The 23,212-nt window shown below is 44.0% G+C and overlaps 1 protein-coding gene across 1 annotated transcript in view; it reads right to left on the reverse strand.

Moving 5' to 3' along the window:
- LOC138656928 (cytochrome P450 3A29-like) overlaps positions 1–23,212 on the reverse strand; it is a 120,051-nt gene that overhangs the window by 17,984 nt on the left and 78,855 nt on the right. The window contains exons 11-12 of the mRNA XM_069744280.1: positions 18,295–18,521; positions 1–130 (exon numbers count right to left, since the gene is read on the reverse strand). The exon at positions 1–130 is cut by the window's left edge and continues 33 nt beyond it. Coding sequence (XP_069600381.1) covers positions 1–130; positions 18,295–18,521 — 357 coding nt within the window. The remainder of the gene's footprint in view (positions 131–18,294; positions 18,522–23,212) is intronic.

A 23,212-nucleotide genomic window follows, 5' to 3' on the forward strand; every position in this document is an offset into this window, starting at 1 on the left:
CTGCAGCAGCAGGGAGATGACTGATTTCATACTGATCAAAGCAAATCTCATCCCTATGCAATTCCGTGGTCCAGCTCCAAAGGGTAGGAAAATGTACGGGTCTCGTGTTTCCTTATTCTCTTTACTAAATCTGTGCATGAAAATGATATAATACAAAACGTAAAAAATGAATACTGTATGACCAGCTTAACATTTCAACTATAGTGTAAAGATCCCTAAACACATTAGAGAGTAAAGCTATCAGAACCTATTGAATGCAGCAGAATTATCCGGCTATTTAATATGATAGAGTTTCTCTTATTCTTAGCCCAGATTCATCATTGCCTTTGCGCCTGTTTTTTGTCTAGTTTCATGTGATTTGTGCCTTTATTTGTTTGCACTATATTTTATATGTAGCATAGCAACATAGTTATTAAGGTTGAAGGAAGACTTTAAGTCCATCTAGTTCAACCCATAGCCTAACCTAACAATCCCTAACATGTTGATCCAGAGGAAGGCAAAAAAACCCATGTGGCAAAGAGTAAGCTCCACACTGGGGAAAAAAATTGCTTCCCGACTCCACATACGGCAATCAGACTAGTTCCCTGGATCAACACCCTATCAAGGAATCTAGTATATATAACCTGTAACATTATACTTTTCAAGAAAGGTATCCAGTGTCCTCTTAAATTTTACTAATGAATCACTCATTACAACATCATATGGCAGAGAGTTCCATAGTCTCACTGCTCTTACAGTAAAGAATCCGTGTCTGTTATTATGCTTAACCCCTTTCTGACATCGGACGTACTATCCCGTCCATGTGGGGTGGGCCCCTATGACCATGGACGGGATAGTACGTCCAGCGCGATCGGCGGCGCTCACGGGGGGAGCGCCGCCGATCGCGGCCGGGTGTCAGCTGCCTATCGCAGCTGACATCCGACACTATGTGCCAGGAGCGGTCACGGACCGCCCCCGGCACATTAACCCCTGGCACACCGCGATCAAAGATGATTGCGATGTGCCGGCGGTGCAGGGAAGCACCGCGCAGGGAGGGGGCTCCCTGCGGGCTTCCCTGAGCACCCCGCAGCAACGCGATGTGATTGCGTTGCTCCGGGGGTCTCCCACCTCCTTCCTCCTTGCTCGAGCCCCGGATCCAAGATGGCCGCGGATCTGGGTCCTGCAGGGAGGGAGGTGGCTTCACAGAGCCTGCTCAGAGCAGGCACTGTGAAGCAGCCTGCACTGCTCTCAGATCGGTGATCTGACAGAGTGCTGTGCAAACTGTCAGATCACCGATCTGTGATGTCCCCCCCTGGGACAAAGTAAAAAAGTTTAAAAAAAAATTTTCAAATGTGTAAAAAAAAATAAAAAAAAATATTCCAAAATAATGAAAAAAAAAAAAAATATTATTCCCATAAATACATTACTTTATCTAAATAAAAAAAAACAAAACAATAAAAGTACACATATTTAGTATCGCCGCGTCCATAACGGCCCGACCTATAAACCTGGCCCACTAGTTAACCCCTTCAGTAAACACCGTAAGAAAAAAAAAAAAACGAGTCAAAAAACAACGCTTTATTATCATACCGCCGAACAAAAAGTGGAATAACACGCGATCAAAAAGACAGATATAAATAACCATGGTACCGCTGAAAACGTCATCTTGTCCCGCAAAAAACGAGCCACCATACAGCATCATCAGCAAAAAAATAAAAAAGTTATAGTCCTGAGAATAAAGCGATGCCAAAATAATTATTTTATCTATAAAATAGTTTTTATCGTATAAAAGCGCCAAAACATAAAAAAATGATATAAATGAGGTGTCGCTGTAATCGTACTGACCTGAAGAATAAAACTGCTTTATCAATTTTACCAAACGCGGAACGGTATAAACGCCTTCCCCAAAAGAAATTCATGAATAGCTGGTTTTTGGTCATTCTGCCTCACAAAAATCGGAATAAAAAGCGAACAAAAAATGTCACGTGCCCGAAAATGTTACCAATAAAAACGTCAACGCAAAAAACAAGACCTCACATGACTCTGTGGACCAAAATATAGAAAAATTATAGCTCTCAAAATGTGGTAACGCAAAAAATATTTTTTGCAATAAAAAGCGTCTTTCAGTGTGTGACGGCTGCCAATCATAAAAATCCGCTAAAAAACCCGCTATAAAAGTAAATCAAACCCCCCTTCATCACCCCCTTAGTTAGGGAAAAATTAAAAAAATGTATTTATTTCCATTTTCCCATTAGGGCTAGGGTTAGAGTTAGGGCTAGGGTTAGGGCTAGGGTTAGGGTTAGGGTTAGGGTTAGGGCTAGGGCTAGGGCTAGGGTTAGGGCTAGGGTTAGGGTGAGGGCTAGGGTTAGGGCTAGGGCTAGGGTTAGGGCTAGGGCTAGGGTTAGGGCTAGGGCTAGGGTTAGGGTTAGGGCTAGGGTTAGGGCTAGGGCTAGGGTTAGGGCTACAGTTTGGGTTGGGGCTAAAGTTACAGTTAGGGTTTAGATTACATTTACAGTTGGGAATGGGGTTGGGATTAGGGTTAGGGGTGTGTCTGGGTTAGAGGTGTGGTTAGGGTTACTGTTGGGATTAGGGTTAGGGGTGTGTTTGGATTAGGGTTTCAGTTATAATTGGGGGGTTTCCACTGTTTAGGCACATCAGGGGCTCTCCAAACGCGACATGGCGTCCGATCTCAATTCCAGCCAATTCTGCGTTGAAAAAGTAAAGCAGTGCTTCTTCCCTTCCAAGCTCTCCCGTGTGCCCAAACAGGGGTTTACCCCAACATATGGGGTATCAGCGTACTCAGGACAAATAGGACAACAACTTTTGGGGTCCAATTTCTCCTGTTACCCTTGGGAAAATACAAAACTCGGGGCTAAAACATTTTTTGTGGGAAAAAAAAAGATTTTTTATTTTCACGGCTCTGCGTTATAAACTGTAGTGAAACACTTGGGGGTTCAAAGTTCTCACAACACATCTAGATTAGTTCCCTGGGGGGTCTAGTTTCCAATATGGGGTCACTTGTGGGGGGTTTCTACTGTTTAGGTACATTAGGGGTTCTGCAAACGCAATGTGACGTCTGCAGACCATTCCATCTAAGTCTGCATTCCAAATGGTGCTCCTTCCCTTCCGAGCTCTGCCATGCGCTCAAACGGTGGTTTCCCCCAACATACGGGGTATCAGCGTACTCAGGACAAATTGGACAACAACTTTTGGGGTCGAATTTCTCCTCTTACCCTCGGGAAAATAGAAAACTGGGGGCTAAAAAATAATTTTGGGGGGAAAGATTTTTTTTTTTTAAATTTTCACGGCTCTGCGTTACAAACTGTAGTGAAACACTTGGGGGTTCAAAGCTATCACAACACATCTAGATGAGTTCCTTAGGGGGTCTAGTTTCCAAAATGGTGTCACTTGTGGGAGGTTTCTACTGTTTAGGTACATTAGGGGCTCTGCAAATGCAATGTGACACCTGCAGACCATTCCATCTAAGTCCTCATTCCAAATGGAGCTCCTTCCCTTCCGAGCCCTCCCATGCGCCCAAACAGTGGTTCCCCCCCACATATGGGGTATCAGCGCACTCAGGACAAATTGGACAACAAATTGTGGGGTCGAATTTCTCCTGTTACCCTCGGGAAAATACAAAACTGGGGGCTAAAAAATAATTTTTGTGGGAAAAAATTTTTGTTTTATTTTTACGGCTCTCCATTATAAACTTCTGTGAAGCCCTTGGTGGGTCAAAGCGCTCAGCACACATCGAGATAAGTTCCTAAGGGGGTCTACTTTCCAAAATGGTGTCACTTGTGGGGGGTTTCTACTGTTTAGGTACATTAGGGGCTCTGCAAACGCAATGTGACACCTGCAGACCATTCCATCTAAGTCTGCATTCAAATGGCACTCCTTCCCTTCTGAGCCCTCCCATGTGCCCAAACAGTGGTTCCCCCCACATATGGTGTATCATCGCACTCAGGACAAATTGGGCAACAAATTTTGGGGTCCAATTTCTCCTGTTACCCTCAGGAAAATACAAAACTGGGGGCTAAAAAAATAATTTTTGCGGGAAAAAAATTTTGTTTTATTTTTACGGCTCTGCATTATAAACTTCTGTGAAGCAGACCCTTAGTGGGTCAAAGTGCTCACCACACCTCTAGATAAGTTCCTTAGGGGGTCTACTTTCCAAAATGGTGTCATTTGTGGGGGGTTTCAATGTTTAGGCACATCAGTGGCTCTTCAAACGCAACATGGCGTTCTATCTCAATTCCTGTCAATTTTGCTTTGAAAAGTCAAACGGCGCTCCTTCCCTTCCGAGCTCTCCCATCCGCCCAAACAGTGGTTTACCCCCACATATGGGGTATCAGCGTACTCAGGACAAATTGTACAACAACTTTTGGGGTCCAATTTCTTCTCTTACCCTTGGGAAAATAAAAAATTGGGGGCGAAAAGATAATTTTTGTGAAAAAATATGATTTTTTATTTTTACGGTTCTACATTATAAACTTCTGTGAAGCACTTGGTGGGTCAAAGTGCTCACCACACCTCTAGATAAGTTCCTTAGGGGGTCTACTTTCCAAAATGCTGTCACTTGTGGGGGGTTTCAATGTTTAGCCACATCAGGGGCTCTCCAAACGAAACATGGCGTCCCATCTCAATTCCAGTCAATTTTGCATTGAAAAGTCAAATGGCACTCCTTCGCTTCCGAGCTCTGCCATGCGCCCAAACAGTGGTTTACCCCCACATGTGGGGTATTGGCATACTCAGGACAAATTGTACAACAATGTTTGGGGTCCATTTTCTCCTGTTACCCTTGGTAAAATAAAACAAATTGGAGCTGAATTAAATTTTTTGTGAAAAAAAGTTAAATGTTCATTTTTATTTAAACATTCAAAAAATTCCTGTGAAGCACCAGAAGGGTTAATAAACTTCTTGAATATGGTTTTGAGCACCTTGAGGGGTGTAGTTTTTAGAATGGTGTCACACTTGGGTATTTTCTATCATATAGACCCCTCAAAATGACTTCAAATGAGATGTGGTCCCTAAAATAAAATGGTGTTGTAGAAATGAGAAATTGCTGGTCAACTTTTAACCCTTATAACTCCCTAACATAAAAAAATTTTGGTTCCAAAATTGTGCTGATGTAAAGTAGACATGTGGGAAATGTTACTTATTAAGTATTTTGTGTGACATATCTCTGTGATTTAATTGCATAAAAATTCAAAGTTGGAAAATTGCAAAATTTTCATAATTTTCGCCAAATTTCTGTTTTTTTCACAAATAAACGCAGGTACTATCAAAGAATTTTTACCATTGTCATGAAGTACAATATGTCACGAGAAAACAATGTCAGAATCACCAGGATCCATTGAAGCGTTCCAGAGTTATAACCTCATAAAGGGACAGTGGTCAGAATTGTAAAAATTGGCCCGGTCATTAACGTGCAAACCACCCTTGGGGGTAAAGGGGTTAAACCTTCTTTCCTCCAGACGTAGAGGATGCCCCCTTGTCCCTTTTCTCAGGTCTATGATTATAAAGATCATCAGAAAGTCTTTGTACTGTCCTCTCATATACTTATACATTAACCCCTTAGTGACAGAGCCAATTTGGTACTTAATGACCGAGCCAATTTTTGCAATTCTGACCACTGTCACTTTATGAGGTTATAACTCTGGAACGCTTCAACGGATCCCGGTGATTCTGAGATTGTTTTTTCGTGACATATTGTACTTCATGTTAGTGGTAACATTTCTTCGATATTACTTGCGATTATTTATGAAAAAAATGGAAATATGGCGAAAATTTTTAAAATTTTGTAATTTTCAAACTTTGTATTTTTATGCCCTTAAATCAGAGAGATATGTCACGAAAAATAGTTAATAAATAACATTTCCCACATGTCTACTTTACATCAGCACAATTTTGGAAACAAAATTTTTTTTTGTTAGGGAGTTATAAGGGTTAAAAGTTGACCAGCAATTTCTCATTTTTACAACACCATTTTTTTTTAGGGACCACATCACATTTGAAGTCATTTTGAGGGGTCTATATGATAGAAAATAATGAAGTGTGACACCATTCTAAAAACTACACCCCTCAAGGTTCTCAAAACCACATTCAAGAAGTTTATTAACCCTTTACGTGCTTCACAGGAACTGAAACAATGTGGAAGGAAAAAATGAACATTTAACTTTTTTTTGCAAACATCTTAATTCAGAACCATTTTTTTTATTTTCACAAGTGTAAAATCCATAACCATGTAACCATAAATTTTGTTATGCAATTTCTCCTGAATACGCCAATACCCCATATGTGGGGGTAAACCACTTTTTGGGCGCATCGCAGAACTTAGAAGTGAAGGAGCGCCGTTTGACTTTTTCAATGCAGAATTGGCTGGAATTGAGATCGGACGCCATGTCACGTTTAGAGAGCCCCTGATGTGCCTAAACAGTGGAAACCCCCCACAAGTGACACCATTTTGGAAACTAGACCCCTTAAGGAACTTATCTAGATGTGTGGTGAGCACTTTGAACCCCCAAGTGCTTCACAGAAGTTTATAACGTAGAGCCGTGAAAATAAAAAATCGCTTTTGTTTACACAAAAATGATCTTTTCGCCCACAAATTCTTATTTTCACAAGGGTAACAGGAGAAATTAGGCCACAAAAGTTGTTGTGCGATTTCTCCTGAATACGTCGATACCCGATATGTGACGGTAAACCACTGTTTGGGCGCACCGCAGAGCTTGGAAGTGAAGGAGCGCCGTTTTACTTTTTCAATGTAGAATTTGCTGGAATTGAGATTGGACGCCATGTCGCGTTTGGAGAGGCCCTGATGTGCCTAAACAGTGGAAACCCCCCACATGTGACATCATTTTGCAAACTAGACCCCTTAAGGAACTTATGTAGATGTGTGGTGAGCACTTTGAGCCCCCATGTGCTTCACAGAAGTTTATAACGTAGAGCCGTGAAAAAAAAAAATCGCATTTTTTCTACAAAAATGATCTTTTTGCCCACAAATTTTTATTTTCACAAGGGTAACAGGAGAAATTAGACGAATAAAGTTGTTGTGCAATTTCTTCTGAGTACGTCGATACCCAATATGTGGGGGTAAACCACTGTTTGGGCGCACCGCAGAGCTTGGAAGAGAAAGAGTGACGTTTTACTTTTTCAATGTAGAATTGGCTGGAATTGAGATCGGACGCCATGTCGCGTTTGGAGAGCCCCTGATGTGCCTAAACAGTAGAAATCCCCCACAAGTGACCCCATTTTGGAAACTAGACCCCCCATGGAACTTATCTAGATGTGTGGTGAGAACTTTGAATGCCCAAGTGCTTCACAGAAGTTTATAATGCAGAGTCGTGAAAATAAAAAATATTTTTTTTTCCACACAAAAGATTTTGTAGCCCCCAAGTTTTTATTTTCACAAGGGTAACAAGAGAAATTGGACCCCAAAAGTTGTTGTCCAATTTGTCCTGAGTATGCTGGTACCCCATATGTGGGGGTAAACCACTGTTTGGGCCCACGGCAGAGCTCGGAAGGAAGGAGCGCCGTTTTGGAATGCAGACTTTGATAGAATGGTCTGCGGGCATTATGTTGCGTTTGCAGAGCCCCTGATGTACCTAACCAGTAGAAACCCTCCACAAGTGACCCCATTTTGGAAACTAGACCCCCCAAGGAACTTATCTAGATGTGTGGTGAGAACTTTGAATGCCCAAGTGCTTCACAGAAGTTTAGAATGCAGAGTCGTGAAAATAAAAAATATTTTTTTTTCACAAAAAAGATATTGTAGCCCCCAAGTTTTTATTTTCACAAGGGTAACAGGAGAAATTGGACCACTAAAGTTGTTGTCCAATTCATCCTGAGTATGCTGATGCCCCATATGTGGGGGTAAACCACTGTTTGGGCGCACGGCAGAGCTCGGAAGGGAAGGAGCGCCTTTTTGGAATGCAGACTTTGATAGAATGGTCTGTGGGCATTATGTTGCGATTGCAGAGCCCCTGATGTACCTAAACTGTAGTAACCCCCCACAAGTGACCACATTTTGGAAACTAGACCCCCCAAGGAACTTATCTAGATGTGTGGTGAGAACTTTGAATGCCCAAGTGCTTCACAGAAGTTTATAATGCAGAGTCATAAAAAAAATATATATATATTTTTCCACAAAAAAAGATTTTGTAGCCCCCAAGTTTTTATTTTCACAAGGGTAACAAGAGAAATTGGACCCCAGAAGTTGTTGTCCAATTTATCCTGAGTACGCTGATGCCACATATGTGGGGGTAACCCACTGTTTGGGCGCACGGCAGAGCTCAGAAAGGAGGGAGCACCATTTGACTTTTTGAGCGCAAAATTGGCTGTCGTGTTTGGAGACCCCCTGATGTACCTAAACAGTGGAAACCCCCCAATTCTAGCTCCAACCCTAACCCCAACACACCCCTAACCCTAATCCCAACCTGATCCATAATCCTAATCACTAACCCTAACCATAATCACAACCCTTACCCCAAAACAACCCTAATGTCAACCCTAACCATAACCCTAATCAAAACCCTAAATCCAACACACCCCTAATCCTAATCTCAACCCTAACCTCAAACCTAACCCTAATCCCAATACACCCCTAATCATAACCCTAACCTTAACCCTAATCCCAAACCTAACCCTAATCCCAAGCGTAACCCTAATGCCAACCCTAACCCTAATACCAACCCTAATCCAAACCCTAACCCTAATCCAAACTCTAACCCTAACTTTAGCCCCAACCCTAGCCCTAACTTTAGCCCCAACCCTAACCCTAGCCCTAAGGCTACTTTCACACTTGCGTCATTTGGCATCCGTCGCAATCCGTCGTTTTGGACAAGAAACGGATCCTGCAAATGTGCCCGCAGGATGCGTTTTTTGCCCATAGACTTGTATTGCCAACGGATCGTGACGGATGGCCACACGTCGCGTCTGTCGTGCACTGGATCAGTTGTGTTTTGGTGCACCGTCGGCACAAAAAAACGTTCAATGAAACGTTTTTTTGTACGTCGCATCCGCCATTTCTGACCGCACATGCGTGGCCGTAACTCCGCCCCCTCCTCCCCAGGACATAGATTGGGCAGCGGATGCGTTGAAAAACTACAGCCGCTGCCCACGTTGTGCACAATTTTCACAACGTGCGTCGGTATGTCGGGCCGACGCATTGCGACGGCCCCGTACCGACGTAAGTGTGAAAGAAGCCTAACCCTAAATTTAGCCCCAACCCTAACCCTAAATTTAGCCCCAACCCTAGCTCTAACCCTACCCCTAACCCTAGCCCTAACCCTACCCCTACCCCTAACCCTACCCCTACCCCTAACCCTACCCCTAACCCTACCCCTAACCCTACCCCTACCCCTAACCCTAACCCTACCCCTACCCCTAACCCTACCCCTAACCCTACCCCTAACCCTAACCCTACCCCTAACCCTACCCCTACCCCTAACCCTAACCCTGACCCTAATTTTAGCCCCAACTGCTGTTCTCCTGCCGGCCAGCAGATGGAGACAGATGGCGGGCGCACTGCGCATGCGCCCGCCATTTTCTTTTGCCGGCGGCCAGGAGGAGCAGCAGGAGGATCCAGGGACACAGGTGAGTATGGTAGGGTCCCCGAATCCCCCTATTTCTCTGTCCTCTGATGTGCGATCACATCAGAGGACAGAGAATTACACTTTACCAAGGAAGGTGACGGGCACAAGGGGGCATTCTTTGCGTCTGGAGGAGAGAAGGTTTTTCCACCAACATAGAAGAGGATTCTTTACTGTTAGGGCAGTGAGAATCTGGAATTGCTTGCCTGAGGAGGTGGTGATGGCGAACTCAGTCGAGGGGTTCAAGAGAGGCCTGGATGTCTTCCTGGAGCAGAACAATATTGTATCATACAATTAGGTTCTGTAGAAGGACGTAGATCTGGGGATTTATTATGATGGAATATAGGCTGAACTGGATGGACAAATGTCTTTTTTCAGCCTCACTAACTATGTTACTATGTTACTTTTTTTTTTTTTTTGCGGTCGCCGGTAAACAGTTAACCCCTTCATGACCCAGCCTATTTTGACCTTAATGACCTGGCCGTTTTTTGCAATTCTGACCAGTGTCCCTTTTTGAGGTAATAACTCAGGAACGCTTCAACGGATCCTAGCGGTTCTGAGATTGTTTTTTCGTGACATATTGGGCTTCATGTTAGTGGTAAATTTAGGTCAATAAATTCTGCGTTTATTTGTGATAAAAACGGAAATTTGGCGAAAATTTTGAAAATTTCGCAATTTTCACATTTTGAATTTTTATTCTGTTAAACCAGAGAGTTATGTGACACAAAATAGTTAATAAATAACATTTCCCACATGTCTACTTTACACCAGCACAATTTTGGAAACAAAATTTTTTTTTGCTAGGAAGTTATAAGAGTTAAAATTTGACCAGCGATTTCTCATTTTTACAACGAAATTTACAAAACCATTTTTTTTAGGGACCACCTCACATTTGAAGTCAGTTTGAGGGGTCTATATGGCTGAAAATACCCAAAAGTGACACCATTCTAAAAAATGCACCCCTCAAGGTGCTCAAAACCACATTCAAGAAGTTTTTTAACCCTTCAGGTGCTTCATAGCAGCAGAAGCAACATGGAAGGAAAAAATGAACATTTAACTTTTTAGTCACAAAAATTATCTTTTAGCAACATTTTTTTTATTTTCCCAATGGTACAAGGAGAAACTGAACCACGAAAGTTGTTGTCCAATTTGTCCTGAGTACGCTGATACCTCATATGTGGTGGTAAACCACTGTTTGGGCGCACGGCAGGGCTTGGAAGGGAAGGAGCGCCATTTGACTTTTTGAATGAAAAATTGGCTCCACTCTTTAGCGGACACCATGTCACGTTTGGAGAGCCCCCGTGTGCCTAAAAATTGGAGCTCCCCCACACGTGACCCCATTTTGGAAACTAGACGCCCCAAGGAACTTATCTAGATGCATAGTGAGAACTTTGAACCCCCGGGGGCTTCACAAATTGATCCGTAAAAATGAAAAAGTACTTTTTTTTCACAAAAAAATTCTTTTAGCCTCAATTTTTTTCATTTTCACATGGGTAACAGGATAAAATGGATCCTAAAATTTGTTGGGCAATTTCTCATGAGTACGCCGATACCTCACATGTGGGGGTAAACCACTGTTTGGGCACATGGTAAGGTTCGGAAGGGAAGGAGCGCCATTTGACTTTTTGAATGAAAAATTATCTCCATCGTTAGCGGACACCATGTCGTGTTTGGAGAGCCCCCGTGTGCCTAAACATTGGAGCTCCCCCACAAATGACCCCATTTTGGAAACTAGACCCCCCAAGGAACTTATCTAGATGCATATTGAGCACTTTAAACCCTCAGGTGCTTCACAAATTGATCTGTAAAAATGAAAAAGTACTTTTTTTTTCACAAAAAAATTCTTTTCGCCTCAGTTTTTCATTTTCACATGGGCAATAGGATAAAATGAATCCTAAAATTTGTTGGGCAATTTCTCCCGAGTATGCCGATACCTCATATGTGGGGGTAAACCACTGTTTGGGCACACGGCAGGGCTCGGAAGGGAAGGCGCGCCATTTGACTTTTTGAATGGAAAATTAGCTCCAATTGTTAGCGGACACCATGTCGCGTTTAGAGAGCCCCTGTGTGCCTATGCATTGGAGCTCCCCCACAAGTGACCCCATTTTGGAAACTAGACCCCCCAAGGAACTTATCTAGATGCATATTGAGCACTTTAAACCCCCAGGTGCTTCACAGAAGTTTATAATGCAGAGCCATGAAAATAAAAAATAATTTTTCTTTACTCAAAAATGATTTTTAGCCTGGAATTTCCTATTTTGCCAAGGGTAATAGGAGAAATTGGACCGCAAATGTTGTTGTCCAGTTTGTCCTGAGTACGCTGATACCCCATATGTGGGGGTAAACCACTGTTTGGGCGCACGGCAGGGCTCGGAAGGGAAGGCACGCCAATTGGCTTTTTAAATGGAAAATTAGCTCCAATCATTAGCGGACACCATGTCACGTTTGGAGAGCCCCTGTGTGCCTAAACATTGGAGATCCCCCACATATGACCCCATTTTGGAAACTAGACCCCTAAAGGAACTAATCTAGATGTGTGGTGAGGACTTTGAACTTCCAAGTGCTTCACAGAAGTTTATAACGCAGAGCCATGAAAATAAAATAAAAATTTTATTTTCTCTAAAATGATTTTTTAGCCTGCAATTTATTATTTTCCCAAGGGTAAAAGGAGAAATTTGACCCCAAAAGTTGTTGTACAGTTTCTCCTGAGTACGCTGATACCCCATATGTGGGGGTAAACCACAGTTTGGGCACATGTCGGGGCTCGGAAGTCAAGTAGTGACATTTTGAAATGCAGACTTTGATGGAATGCTCTGCGGGCGTTACGTTGCGTTTGCAGAGCCCCTGATGTGGCTAAACAGTAGAAACCCCCCACAAGTGACCCCATTTTAGAAACTAGACCCCGAAAGGAACTTATCTAGATGTGAGGTGAGCACTTTGAACCCCCAAGTGCTTCACAGAAGTTTATAACACAGAGCAGTGAAAATAATAAATACGTTTTCTTTCCTCAAAAATAATTTTTTAGCCCAGAATTTTTTATTTTCCCAAGGGTTACAGGAGAAATTGGACCCCAAAAGTTGTTGTCCAGTTTCTCCTGAGTACGCTGATACCCCATATGTGGGGGTAAACCACTGTTTGGGCACACGTCGGGGCTCAGAAGGGAAGTAGTGACTTTTGAAATGCAGACTTTGATGGAATGGTCTGCGGGCGTCACGTTGCGTTTGCAGAGCCCCTGGTGTGCCTAAACAGTAGAAACCCCCCACAAGTGACCCCATTTTGGAAACTAGACCCCCCAAGGAACTTATCTAGATATGTGGTGAGCACTTTGAACCCCCAAGTGCTTCACAGACGTTTACAACGCAGAGCCGTGAAAATAAAAAATCATTTTTCTTTCCTCAAAAATGATGTTTTAGCAAGCAATTTTTTATTTTCTCAAGGGTAACAGGAGAAATTGGACCCCAGTAATTGTTGCCCAGTTTGTCCTGAGTACGCTGATACCCCATATGTGGGGGTAAACCACTGTTTGGGCACATGTCGGGGCTCGGAAGTCAAGTAGTGACGTTTTGAAATGCAGACTTTGATGGAATGGTCTGCGGGCGTCACGTTGCGTTTGCAGAGCCCCTGGTGTGCCTAAACAGTAGAAACCCCCCACAAGTGACCCCATTTTGGAAACTAGACCCCCCAAGGAACTTATCTAGATATGTGGTGAGCACTTTGAACCCCCAAGTGCTTCACAGACGTTTACAACGCAGAGCCGTGAAAATAAAAAATCATTTTACTTTCCTCAAAAATGATGTTTTAGCAAGCAATTTTTTATTTTCTCAAGGGTAACAGGAGAAATTGGACCCCAATAATTGTTGCCCAGTTTGTCCTGAGTACACTGATACCCCATATGTGGGGGTAAACCACTGTTTGGGCACACGTCGGGGCTCGGAAGGGAAGGAGCACCATTTGACTTTTTGAATAAAAGATTGGCTGGAATCAATGGTGGCGCCATGTTGCGTTTGGAGACCCCCTGATGTGCCTAAACAGTGGAAACCCCTCAATTCTAACGCCAACACACCCCTAACCCTTATCCCAACTGTAGCCGTAACCCTAACCACAACCCTAACCGCAACACACCCCTAACCACAACCCTAACCCCAACACACCCCTAACCCTAACCACAACCCTAATTCCAACCCAACCCTAAGGCTATGTACCCACGTTGCGGATTCGTGTGAGATTTTTCCGCACCATTTTTGAAAAATCCGCGGGTAAAAGGCACTGCGTTTTACCTGCGGATTTACTGCGGATTTCACCTGCGGATTCCTATTGAGGAATAGGTGTAAAACGCTGCGGAATCCGCACAAAGAATTGACATGCTGCGGAAAAAACAACGCAGCGTTTCCGTGCGGTATTTTCCGCACCATGGGCACAGCGGATTTGGTTTTCCATAGGTTTACATGGTACTGTAAACCTGATGGAACACTGCTGCGGATCCGCAGCGGCCAATCCGCTGCGGATCCGCAGCCAAATCCGCACCGTGTGCACATAGCCTAATTCTAAAGGTATGTGCACACGCTTCGGAAAACGCTGCGGATCCGCAGCAGTTTCCCATGAGTTTACATTTCAATGTAAACCTATGGGAAACAAAAATCGCTGTACACATGCTGCGGAAAAACTGCACGGAAACGCAGCGGTTTACATTCCGCAGCATGTCACTTCTTTCTGCGGATTCCACAGCGGTTTTACAACTGCTCCAATAGAAAATCGCAGTTGTAAAACCGCAGTGAAATGCGCAGAAAAACCGCGGTAAATCTGCCATAAATCCGCAGCGGTTTAGCACTGCGGATTTATCAAATCCGCTGCGGAAAAATCCGCAGAGGACCAGAATACGTGTGCACATACCAAAACCCTAACCCTACCCCTAACCCTACCCCTAACCCTACCCCTAACCCTACCCCTAACCCTACCCCTACCCCTAACCCTACCCCTAACCCTACCCCTAACCCTACCCCTACCCCTAACCCTAACCCTACCCCTAACCCTAACCCTAGTTCTAACTCCAACCTTAGTGAAAAAAAAAAAAAAATTCTTTATTTTATTATTGTCCCTATCTATGGGGGACAAATGGGGGGGGTCATTTACTGTTTTTTTATTTTGACCACTGTGATAGATTATATCACAGTGATCAAAATTCACATTGGAACGAATCTGCCGGCCGGCAGATTCGGCGGGCGCACTGCGCATGCGCCCGCCATTTTGGAACATGGCGGCGCTCGGGGAAGAAGACGGACGGGACCCCGCCAGGATCGGTAAGTATAAGGGGGGAGATCAGGGCACAGGGGGGGGAGATCAGGGCACGGGGGGGCGTCGGAGCACGGGGGGGGAGGGATCGGAGCATGGGGGAGAGTGATCGGTGTGCGGGCGGGTGGATCGGTGTGCAGGGGGGGTGGATTGGTGTGCAGGGGGGGTGGTTCGGAGCACGGGGGGGGATCGGAGTGCGGGGGGGTTTGATTGGAGCACGGGGGGTGTGATTGGAGCACGGGGGGAGCGGACAGGAGGACGGGGGAGCGGAGCACAGGACGGAGGGGAGCGGGCCACAGATCGGGGGGCTGGGGGGGCGATCGGTGGGGTGGGGTGGGGGCACATTAGTATTTCCAGCCATGGCCGATGATATTGCAGCATCGGCCATGGCTGGATTGTAATATTTCACCATTTTTTTAGGTGAAATATTACAAATCGCTCTGATTGGCAGTTTCACTTTCAACAGCCAATCAGAGCGATCGTAGCCACGAGGGGGTGAAGCCACCCCCCCTGGGCTAAACTACCACTCCCCCTGTCCCTGCAGAGCGGGTGAAATGGGAGTTAACCCTTTCACCCGGCCTGCAGGGACGCGATCTTTCTGTGACACAGCATATGCGTCACAGGTCGGATTGGCACCGACTTTCATGACGCATACGCTGTGTCACAGGTCGGGAAGGGGTTAATTACCGGCGATCGCAAAACAGGGGGTCGGTAAGACCGACCCCGATCATGCTCTTTGGGCTCTCGGCTACCCCCGGCAGCCGAGACCCCAAAGATTCTTGCGGGGCCGGCCGGCGGGCGCACTGCGCATGCGCCCGCCATTTTGAAGATGGCGGCGCCCACCGGGAGACACGAGGAGCACCGGGGGAGATAGGTAAGTATCGGGGGGCTATCTGGGACCCCCTTTCTCTGTCCTCCGATGTGCGATCACATCGGAGGACAGAGAAATTAAAAAGCGATCGCGTTTTTTTTTTTGCGATCGCCGGTAAACGGTTAATTACCGGCGATCGCAAATGCGGGGTGGGTACAAAACCCCCCGAATCATGTTCTCTGGGGTCTCGGCTACCCCCGGCAGCCAAGACCCCAAAGAAAATCCGACTCTGGGGGGCGCTATACACTTTTTCCACAGCGCCGTTAATTAACGGCGCTGTGGTTTAAGTACCCTTAGCGGCCGCCGTTAAAAGGCGTATCGGCGGTCGCTAAGGGGTTAAAATAAGATCACCCCTTAGCCTTCGTTTTTCCAAACTAAATAGCCCCAAGTGTTATAACCTATCTTGGTATTGCAGACCCCCCAGTCCTCTAATAACCTTGGTCGCTCTTCTCTGCACCCGCTCCAGTTCAGCTATGTCTTTCTTATACACCGGAGACCAGAACTGTGCACAGTATTCTAAGTGTTGTCGAACTAGTGACTTGTATAGAGGTAATATTATGTTCTCCTCATGAGCATCTATGCCTCTTTTAATGCATCCCATTATTTTATTTGCCTTTGTAGCAGCTGCCTGACACTGGCCACTGAATATGAGTTTGTTATCCACCCATACACTCTTTTTCATTGACGGTTTTGCCCAGAGTTTTAGAATTAAGCACATAGTTATACATCTTATTACTTCTACCCAAGTGCATGACCTTACATTTATCCCCATTAAAGCTCATTTGCCATTTATCAGCCCAAGCTTCTAGTTTGCATAAATCATCCTGTAATGTAAAATTGTCCTCCTCTGTATTAATTACCCTGCAGAGTTTAGTGTCGTCTGCAAATATTGAAATTCTACTCTGTATGCCCCCCTACAAGGTCATTAATAAATATGTTAAAAAGAAGAGGGCCCAATTCTGACCCCTGTGGTACCCCACTGCTAACCGCAACCCAGTCCAAGTGTGCTTCATTAATAACTACCCTTTGTTTCCTATCCCTGAGCCAGCTCTTAACCCACTTACACATATTTTCCCCTATCCCCATTATTCTCATTTTATGTATCAACCTTTTGTGTGGCACCGTATCAAAAGCTTTTGAAAAGTCCATATACACTATGTCCACTGGGTTCCCTTGGTCCAGTCCGGAACTCACCTCTTCATAGAAACTGATCTGATTAGTCTGACAGGAATAGCCCTCCAGTATTTTACCCACAGTAGAGGTTAAGCTTACTGGCCTATAATTACAGAGTTCAGTTTTTGTCCCCTTTTTTGAATATTGGCACCACATTTGTTATACGCCAGTCCTGTGGTACAGATCCTGTTATTATGGCGTCTTTAAAGATTAAAAATAATGGTCTATCAATGACTGTACTTAATTCCTGCAGTACTTGAGGGTGTATCCCATCCGGGCCTGGAGATTTGCAAATTTTAGTGATTTTTAGACGCCGCCGCACTTCCTGCTGGGTTAAGCAAGTGACATTTAATGGGGAGTTTTTGTCATCACTGATCATATTGTCTGCCATGGAATTTTCTTGTGTAAATACTGATGAAAAAAAGTCATTAAGCATATTGGCTTTTTCCTCATCCTCATCCACCATTTCACCCAGACTATTTTTAGGGGGGCCAACACTATCATTTTTTAGTTTCTTACTATTTACATAGTTAAAGAATATTTTGGGATTATTTTTACTCTCACTGACTCAATCTTCGCTGCCTTGATTTGCTTTTTACAGAATTTATTTAATTTTCTGTATTTATTTAATGCCTCATCACTACCTACTTCATTTAATTCTCTAAATGCTTTCTTATTGTCCCTTTTTGTCCCTTACAGCTCTATTTAGCCATAGTGGTTTCCTCCTATTTCTAGTATGTTTATTCCCATACGGTATATACTGTGCACAGGTCCTATCCAGGATGCTAATAAATGTCTCCCATTTTCTTTGTGTATTTTTATGTGTAAGGATATCATCCCGGAAAATTGCACCAAGATCATCGCTCATCCGTTGGAAATTTGCCCTCCTGAAGTTTAGTGTCCTTGTAACCCCTCTACTACACATCTTATTAAACGATACATGAAAACTTGTTATTTTGTGATCACTATTCCCCAACCCTTATATTTGCTATGCGGTCTGGCCTGTTGGTTAATATTAGGTTTGGCAGTGCTTGTCTGGATTTTTTTTTTTTACTTTTTGGAGGCAGAGTTTAGAAATTCTAGATGTTTCTCCTGATTTTTAAAAATTCACAAAATTTGGCGCAGCTTCACTTCAGTCCCCCTGGTGTATTTTTGTATATGGCAGAAATCTGAAACAATTGTTGCACCAAAAATCCCAAATGTAGTTCAAGACAGGAAAAAAGCAAATTTTTTATATAGTGCTAAATTCATGAATTGTGTGCATCATTTTCATTAATTTAACACAAAAATTACAACAAATACTATAAGACAAAAAGGAAAGGGACTTAAAAAACACCAATGATGAATTGGGGCCTTATGTTTTCCCAAAAAACACCCCCACATATATGATACCTTTCAGGTCGGAATTCCTCTGGATCAGACCAAAGCTCAGGGTCACGGTGCAGCACAAAGACCGGGATAACAGTCACAACGCCCTTTGGGATAGTCACTCCATTGATCTCAGTTGTGGTCTTGCAAACACGTTCAATTCTCCCAGCTGCGGGGTACAGTCGTAAGGTTTCTTGAAGCACCATGTCAAGGTACTCCATTTGCATCAGAGCTTCATATGTCGAAGGAGCCTGAAGACAATGAATGCACTGAATACTTTACTTCTTTAACTTTTATACAAAAGATCATCTTCTAATGTATCGTATTTTTTGGATTATAAGAAGCACTTTTTTCTGCATTTGTGGGGAAATGGTGGGGGTGCATCTTATAATTTGAATGTAGCTTACCGCCTACGGTGGAGCAGGGTCCCAGCGTCGCTGCTGCAGAAAGCTTCTAGCAGCGGTGGAAAGAGTGGGGCAGTGCTGCGGGTCCCATGCTGGCAGAAGGTGATGTTCGAAGGTGCGAGGGTTCTGCCGACATTTTGTGAAAACTCGGAGCTCCATCACTTTCCATGCTTTTCAATGCGGTGGACTCTGGAAAAATGGCCGCCAGAAGCGGCGCATGCATAGGTTGAGATCTCGGCACCCAGATCTCGGCTCCCAAGATCTCAATTGCGTGTGCGCCGCCTCTGTCAGCCATTTTTCCGGAGTCCACCGCATTAAAAAGCAATGGGCTCAGGACTTTCACAAAATGTCGGCGGAGGCCCGCGCCGCCAAACACCACCTCCTACCAGCCTGGGACTTGCAGCATCTCCTGCCTCCGCCGCCAGCCTCCTGTAGCAGCAACCCTGCCACCTGGGGCCCCGCTCCACTGCCGCCCACCAGGTAAGCTACCGTAAAGGCAGATGACAAGACGCACCACCATTTTATTAAATAATAGTTTTCCTGTTTTCTTCCCCAAAATTTGGGGTGCGTCCTATAGTCCAGTGCGTCTTATAATCCACAAAATACTGTAATCAGATAGTCATAAATTTCCACCATATTCACCAATGATAGCAAGTTGTTACAGGTTATGTTATTAGTAATTCATTTTTCATGAGATGTATTTTTTTTATTTTAACCATTATTATGTCTTTTCTGGCTTTAACCCCTTTACCCCCAAGGGTGGTTTGCACGTTAATGACCGGGCCAATTTTTACATTTCTGACCACTGTCGCTTTATGAAGATATAACTCCGAAACGCTTCTATGGATCTTAGCGATTCTGAGATTGTTTTCTTGTAACATATTGTACTTCATGATAGTGGTAAAATTTCTTCGATATAGCTTGCGTTTATTTGTGAAAAAAATGGAAATTTGGCGAAAATTTTGAAAATTTCGCAATTTTCCAACTTTGAATTTTTATTCTGTTAAACCAGAGAGTTAAGTGACACAATATAGTTAATAAATAACATTTCCTACATGTCTACTTTACATCAGCACAATTTTGGAAACAAAATTTTTTTTTCTAGGAAGTTACAAGGGTTAAAATTTGACCAGTAATTTCTAATTTTTACAACAAAATTTACAAAACCATTTTTTTTAGGGACCACCTCACATTTGAAGTCATTTTGAGGGGTCTATATGGCAGAAAATACCCAAAAGTGACACCATTCTAAAAACTGCACCCCTCAAGCTGCTCAAAACCACATTCAAGAAGTTTATTAACCCTTCAGGTGTTTCACAGCAGCAGAAGCAACATGGAAGGAAAAAATTAACATTTTACTTTTTAGTCACAAAAATGTTCTTTCAGCAATAATTTTTTTAATTTCCCAAGGGTAAAAAGAGAAAATGGACCACAAGAGTTGTTGTCCAATTTGTCCTGAATACGCTGATACCCCACATGTGAGGGGGAACCACTTTTTGGGCGCATGGCAGGGCTCAGAAGGAAAGGAGCGCCGTTTGACATTTTCAAGCTAAAATTGGCTGGAATTGAGATCGGACGCCATGTCGCGTTTGGAGAGCCCCTGATGTGCCTAAACAGTGGAAACCCCCCACAAGTGACCCCATTTTGGAAACTAGACCCCCTAAGGAACTTATCTAGGTGTGTGTTGAGCACTTTTATCCCCCAAGTGCTTCACGAAAGTTTATAACGCCCGGGCGTGAAAATAAAAAATCCTATTTTTTCCACAAACATGATCGTTTAGTCCCCAATTTTTTATTTTCTCAAAGGTAAAAGGAGAAATTGGACCACAAAAGTTGTTGTCCAATTTGTCTTGAGTACGCTGATACCCCATATGTGGGGGGGAACAACTGTTTGGGCACATGGCAGGGCTCAGAAGGAAAGGAGCGCCGTTTGACATTTTCAAGCTAAAATTGGCTGGAATTGAGATCGGACGCCATGTCGCGTTTGGAGAGCCCCTGATGTGCTTAAACAGTGGAAACCCCCCACAAGTGACCCCATTTTGGAAACTATACCCCCTAAGGAACTTATCTAGGTGTGTGGTGAGCACTTTTATCCCCCAAGTGCTTCATGAAAGTTTATAACACCCAGGCGTGAAAATAAAAAATCCTATTTTTTCCACAAACATGATGGTTTAGTCCCCAATTTTTTATTTTCTCAAAGGTAAAAGGAAAAATTGGACCCCAAAAGTTGTCCAATTTGTCCTGAGTAGGCTGATACCCCATATGTGGGGGGGAACCACTGTTTGGGCGCATGGCAGGGCTCAGAAGGAAAGGAGCGCCGTTTGACATTTTCAAGCTAAAATTGGCTGGAATTGAGATCGGACGCCATGTCGCGTTTGGAGAGTCCCTGATGTGCCTAAACAGTGGAAATCCCCCACAAGTGACCCCATTTTGGAAAATAGACCCCCTAAGGAACTTATCTAGGTGTGTCGTGAGCACTTTTATCCCCAAAGTGCTTCACTAAAGTCTATGATGCCCGGCATGAAAATAAAAAATTCTATTTTTTTCCCACAAAAATGATCTTTCAGCCCCCAATTTTTTATTTTCCCAAGGGTAACAGGAGAAACTGGACCCCAAAAGTTGTTGTCCAATTTGTCCTGAGTACGCTGGTACCCCATATGTGGGAGAAAACTACTGTTTGGGCACACTTCGGGGCTCGGAAGGGAAGTAGTGACGTTTTGGAATGCAGACTTTGATGGAATTGTCTGCTGGCATCATATGCCATTTGGAGAGCCCCTGATGTGCCTAAACAGTGGAAACCCCCCACAAGTGACCCCATTTTGGAAACTAGACCCCCTAAGGAACTTATCTAGGTGTGTGATGAGCACTTTTATCCCCCAAGTGCTTCACGAAAGTTTATAACGCCCGGGCGTGAAAATAAAAAATCCTATTTTTTCCACAAACATGATCGTTTAGTCCCCAATTTTTTATTTTCTCAAAGGTAAAAGGAGAAATTGGACCACAAAAGTTGTTGTCCAATTTGTCTTGAGTACGCTGATACCCCATATGTGGGGGGGAACAACTGTTTGGGCACATGGCAGGGCTCAGAAGGAAAGGAGCGCCGTTTGACATTTTCAAGCTAAAATTGACTGGAATTGAGATCGGACGCCATGTCGCGTTTGGAGAGCCCCTGATGTAAATAAACAGTGGAAATCCCCCACAAGTGACCCCATTTTGGAAACTAGACCCCCTAAGGAACTTATCTAGGTGTGTGGTGAGCACTTTTATCCCCCAAGTGCTTCACGAAAGTTTATAACGCCCGGGCGTGAAAATAAAAAATCCTATTTTTTCCACAAACATGATGGTTTAGTCCCCAATTTTTTATTTTCTCAAAGGTAAAAGGAGAAATTGGACCCCAAAAGTTGTTGTCCAATTTGTCCTGAGTACGCTGATACCCCATATGTGGGGGGGAACCACTGTTTGGGCGCATGGCAGGGCTCAGAAGGAAAGGAGCGCCGTTTGACATTTTCAAGCTAAAATTGGCTGGAATTGAGATCGGACGCCATGTCGCATTTGGAGAGCCCCTGATGTGCTTAAACAGTGGAAACCCCCCACAAGTGACCCCATTTTGGAAACTATACCCCCTAAGGAACTTATCTAGGTGTGTGGTGAGCACTTTTATCCCCCAAGTGCTTCATGAAAGTTTATAACACCCAGGCGTGAAAATAAAAAATCCTATTTTTTCCACAAACATGATGGTTTAGTCCCCAATTTTTTATTTTCTCAAAGGTAAAAGGAAAAATTGGACCCCAAAAGTTGTTGTCCAATTTGTCCTGAGTACGCTGATACCCCATATGTGGGGGGGAACCACTGTTTGGGCGCATGGCAGGGCTCAGAAGGAAAGGAGCGCCGTTTGACATTTTCAAGCTAAAATTGGCTGGAATTGAGATTGGACGCCATGTCGCGTTTGGAGAGCCCCTGATGTGCCTAAACAGTGGAAACCCCCCACAAGTGACCCCATTTTGGAAACTAGACCCCCTAAGGAACTTATCTAGGTGTGTCGTGAGCACTTTTATCCCCAAAGTGCTTCACTAAAGTCTATGATGCCCGGCATGAAAATAAAAAATTCTATTTTTTTCCCACAAAAATGATCTTTCAGCCCCCAATTTTTTATTTTCCCAAGGGTAACAGGAGAAACTGGACCCCAAAAGTTGTTGTCCAATTTGTCCTGAGTACGCTGGTACCCCATATGTGGGAGAAAACTACTGTTTGGGCACACTTCGGGGCTCGGAAGGGAAGTAGTGACGTTTTGGAATGCAGACTTTGATGGAATTGTCTGCTGGCATCATATGCCATTTGGTGAGCCCCTGATGTGCCTAAACAGTGGAAACCCCCACAAGTGACCCCATTTTGGAAACTAGACCCCCTAAGGAACTTATCTAGGTGTGTGGTGAGCACTTTTATCCCCCAAGTGCTTCACGAAAGTTTATAACACCCGGGCGTGAAAATAAAAAATCCTATTTTTTCCACAAACATGATGGTTTAGTCCCCAATTTTTTA

This window comes from Ranitomeya imitator, chromosome 1 (assembly GCF_032444005.1).
Source record: "Ranitomeya imitator isolate aRanImi1 chromosome 1, aRanImi1.pri, whole genome shotgun sequence".
Lineage (NCBI taxonomy): Eukaryota > Metazoa > Chordata > Amphibia > Anura > Dendrobatidae > Ranitomeya > Ranitomeya imitator.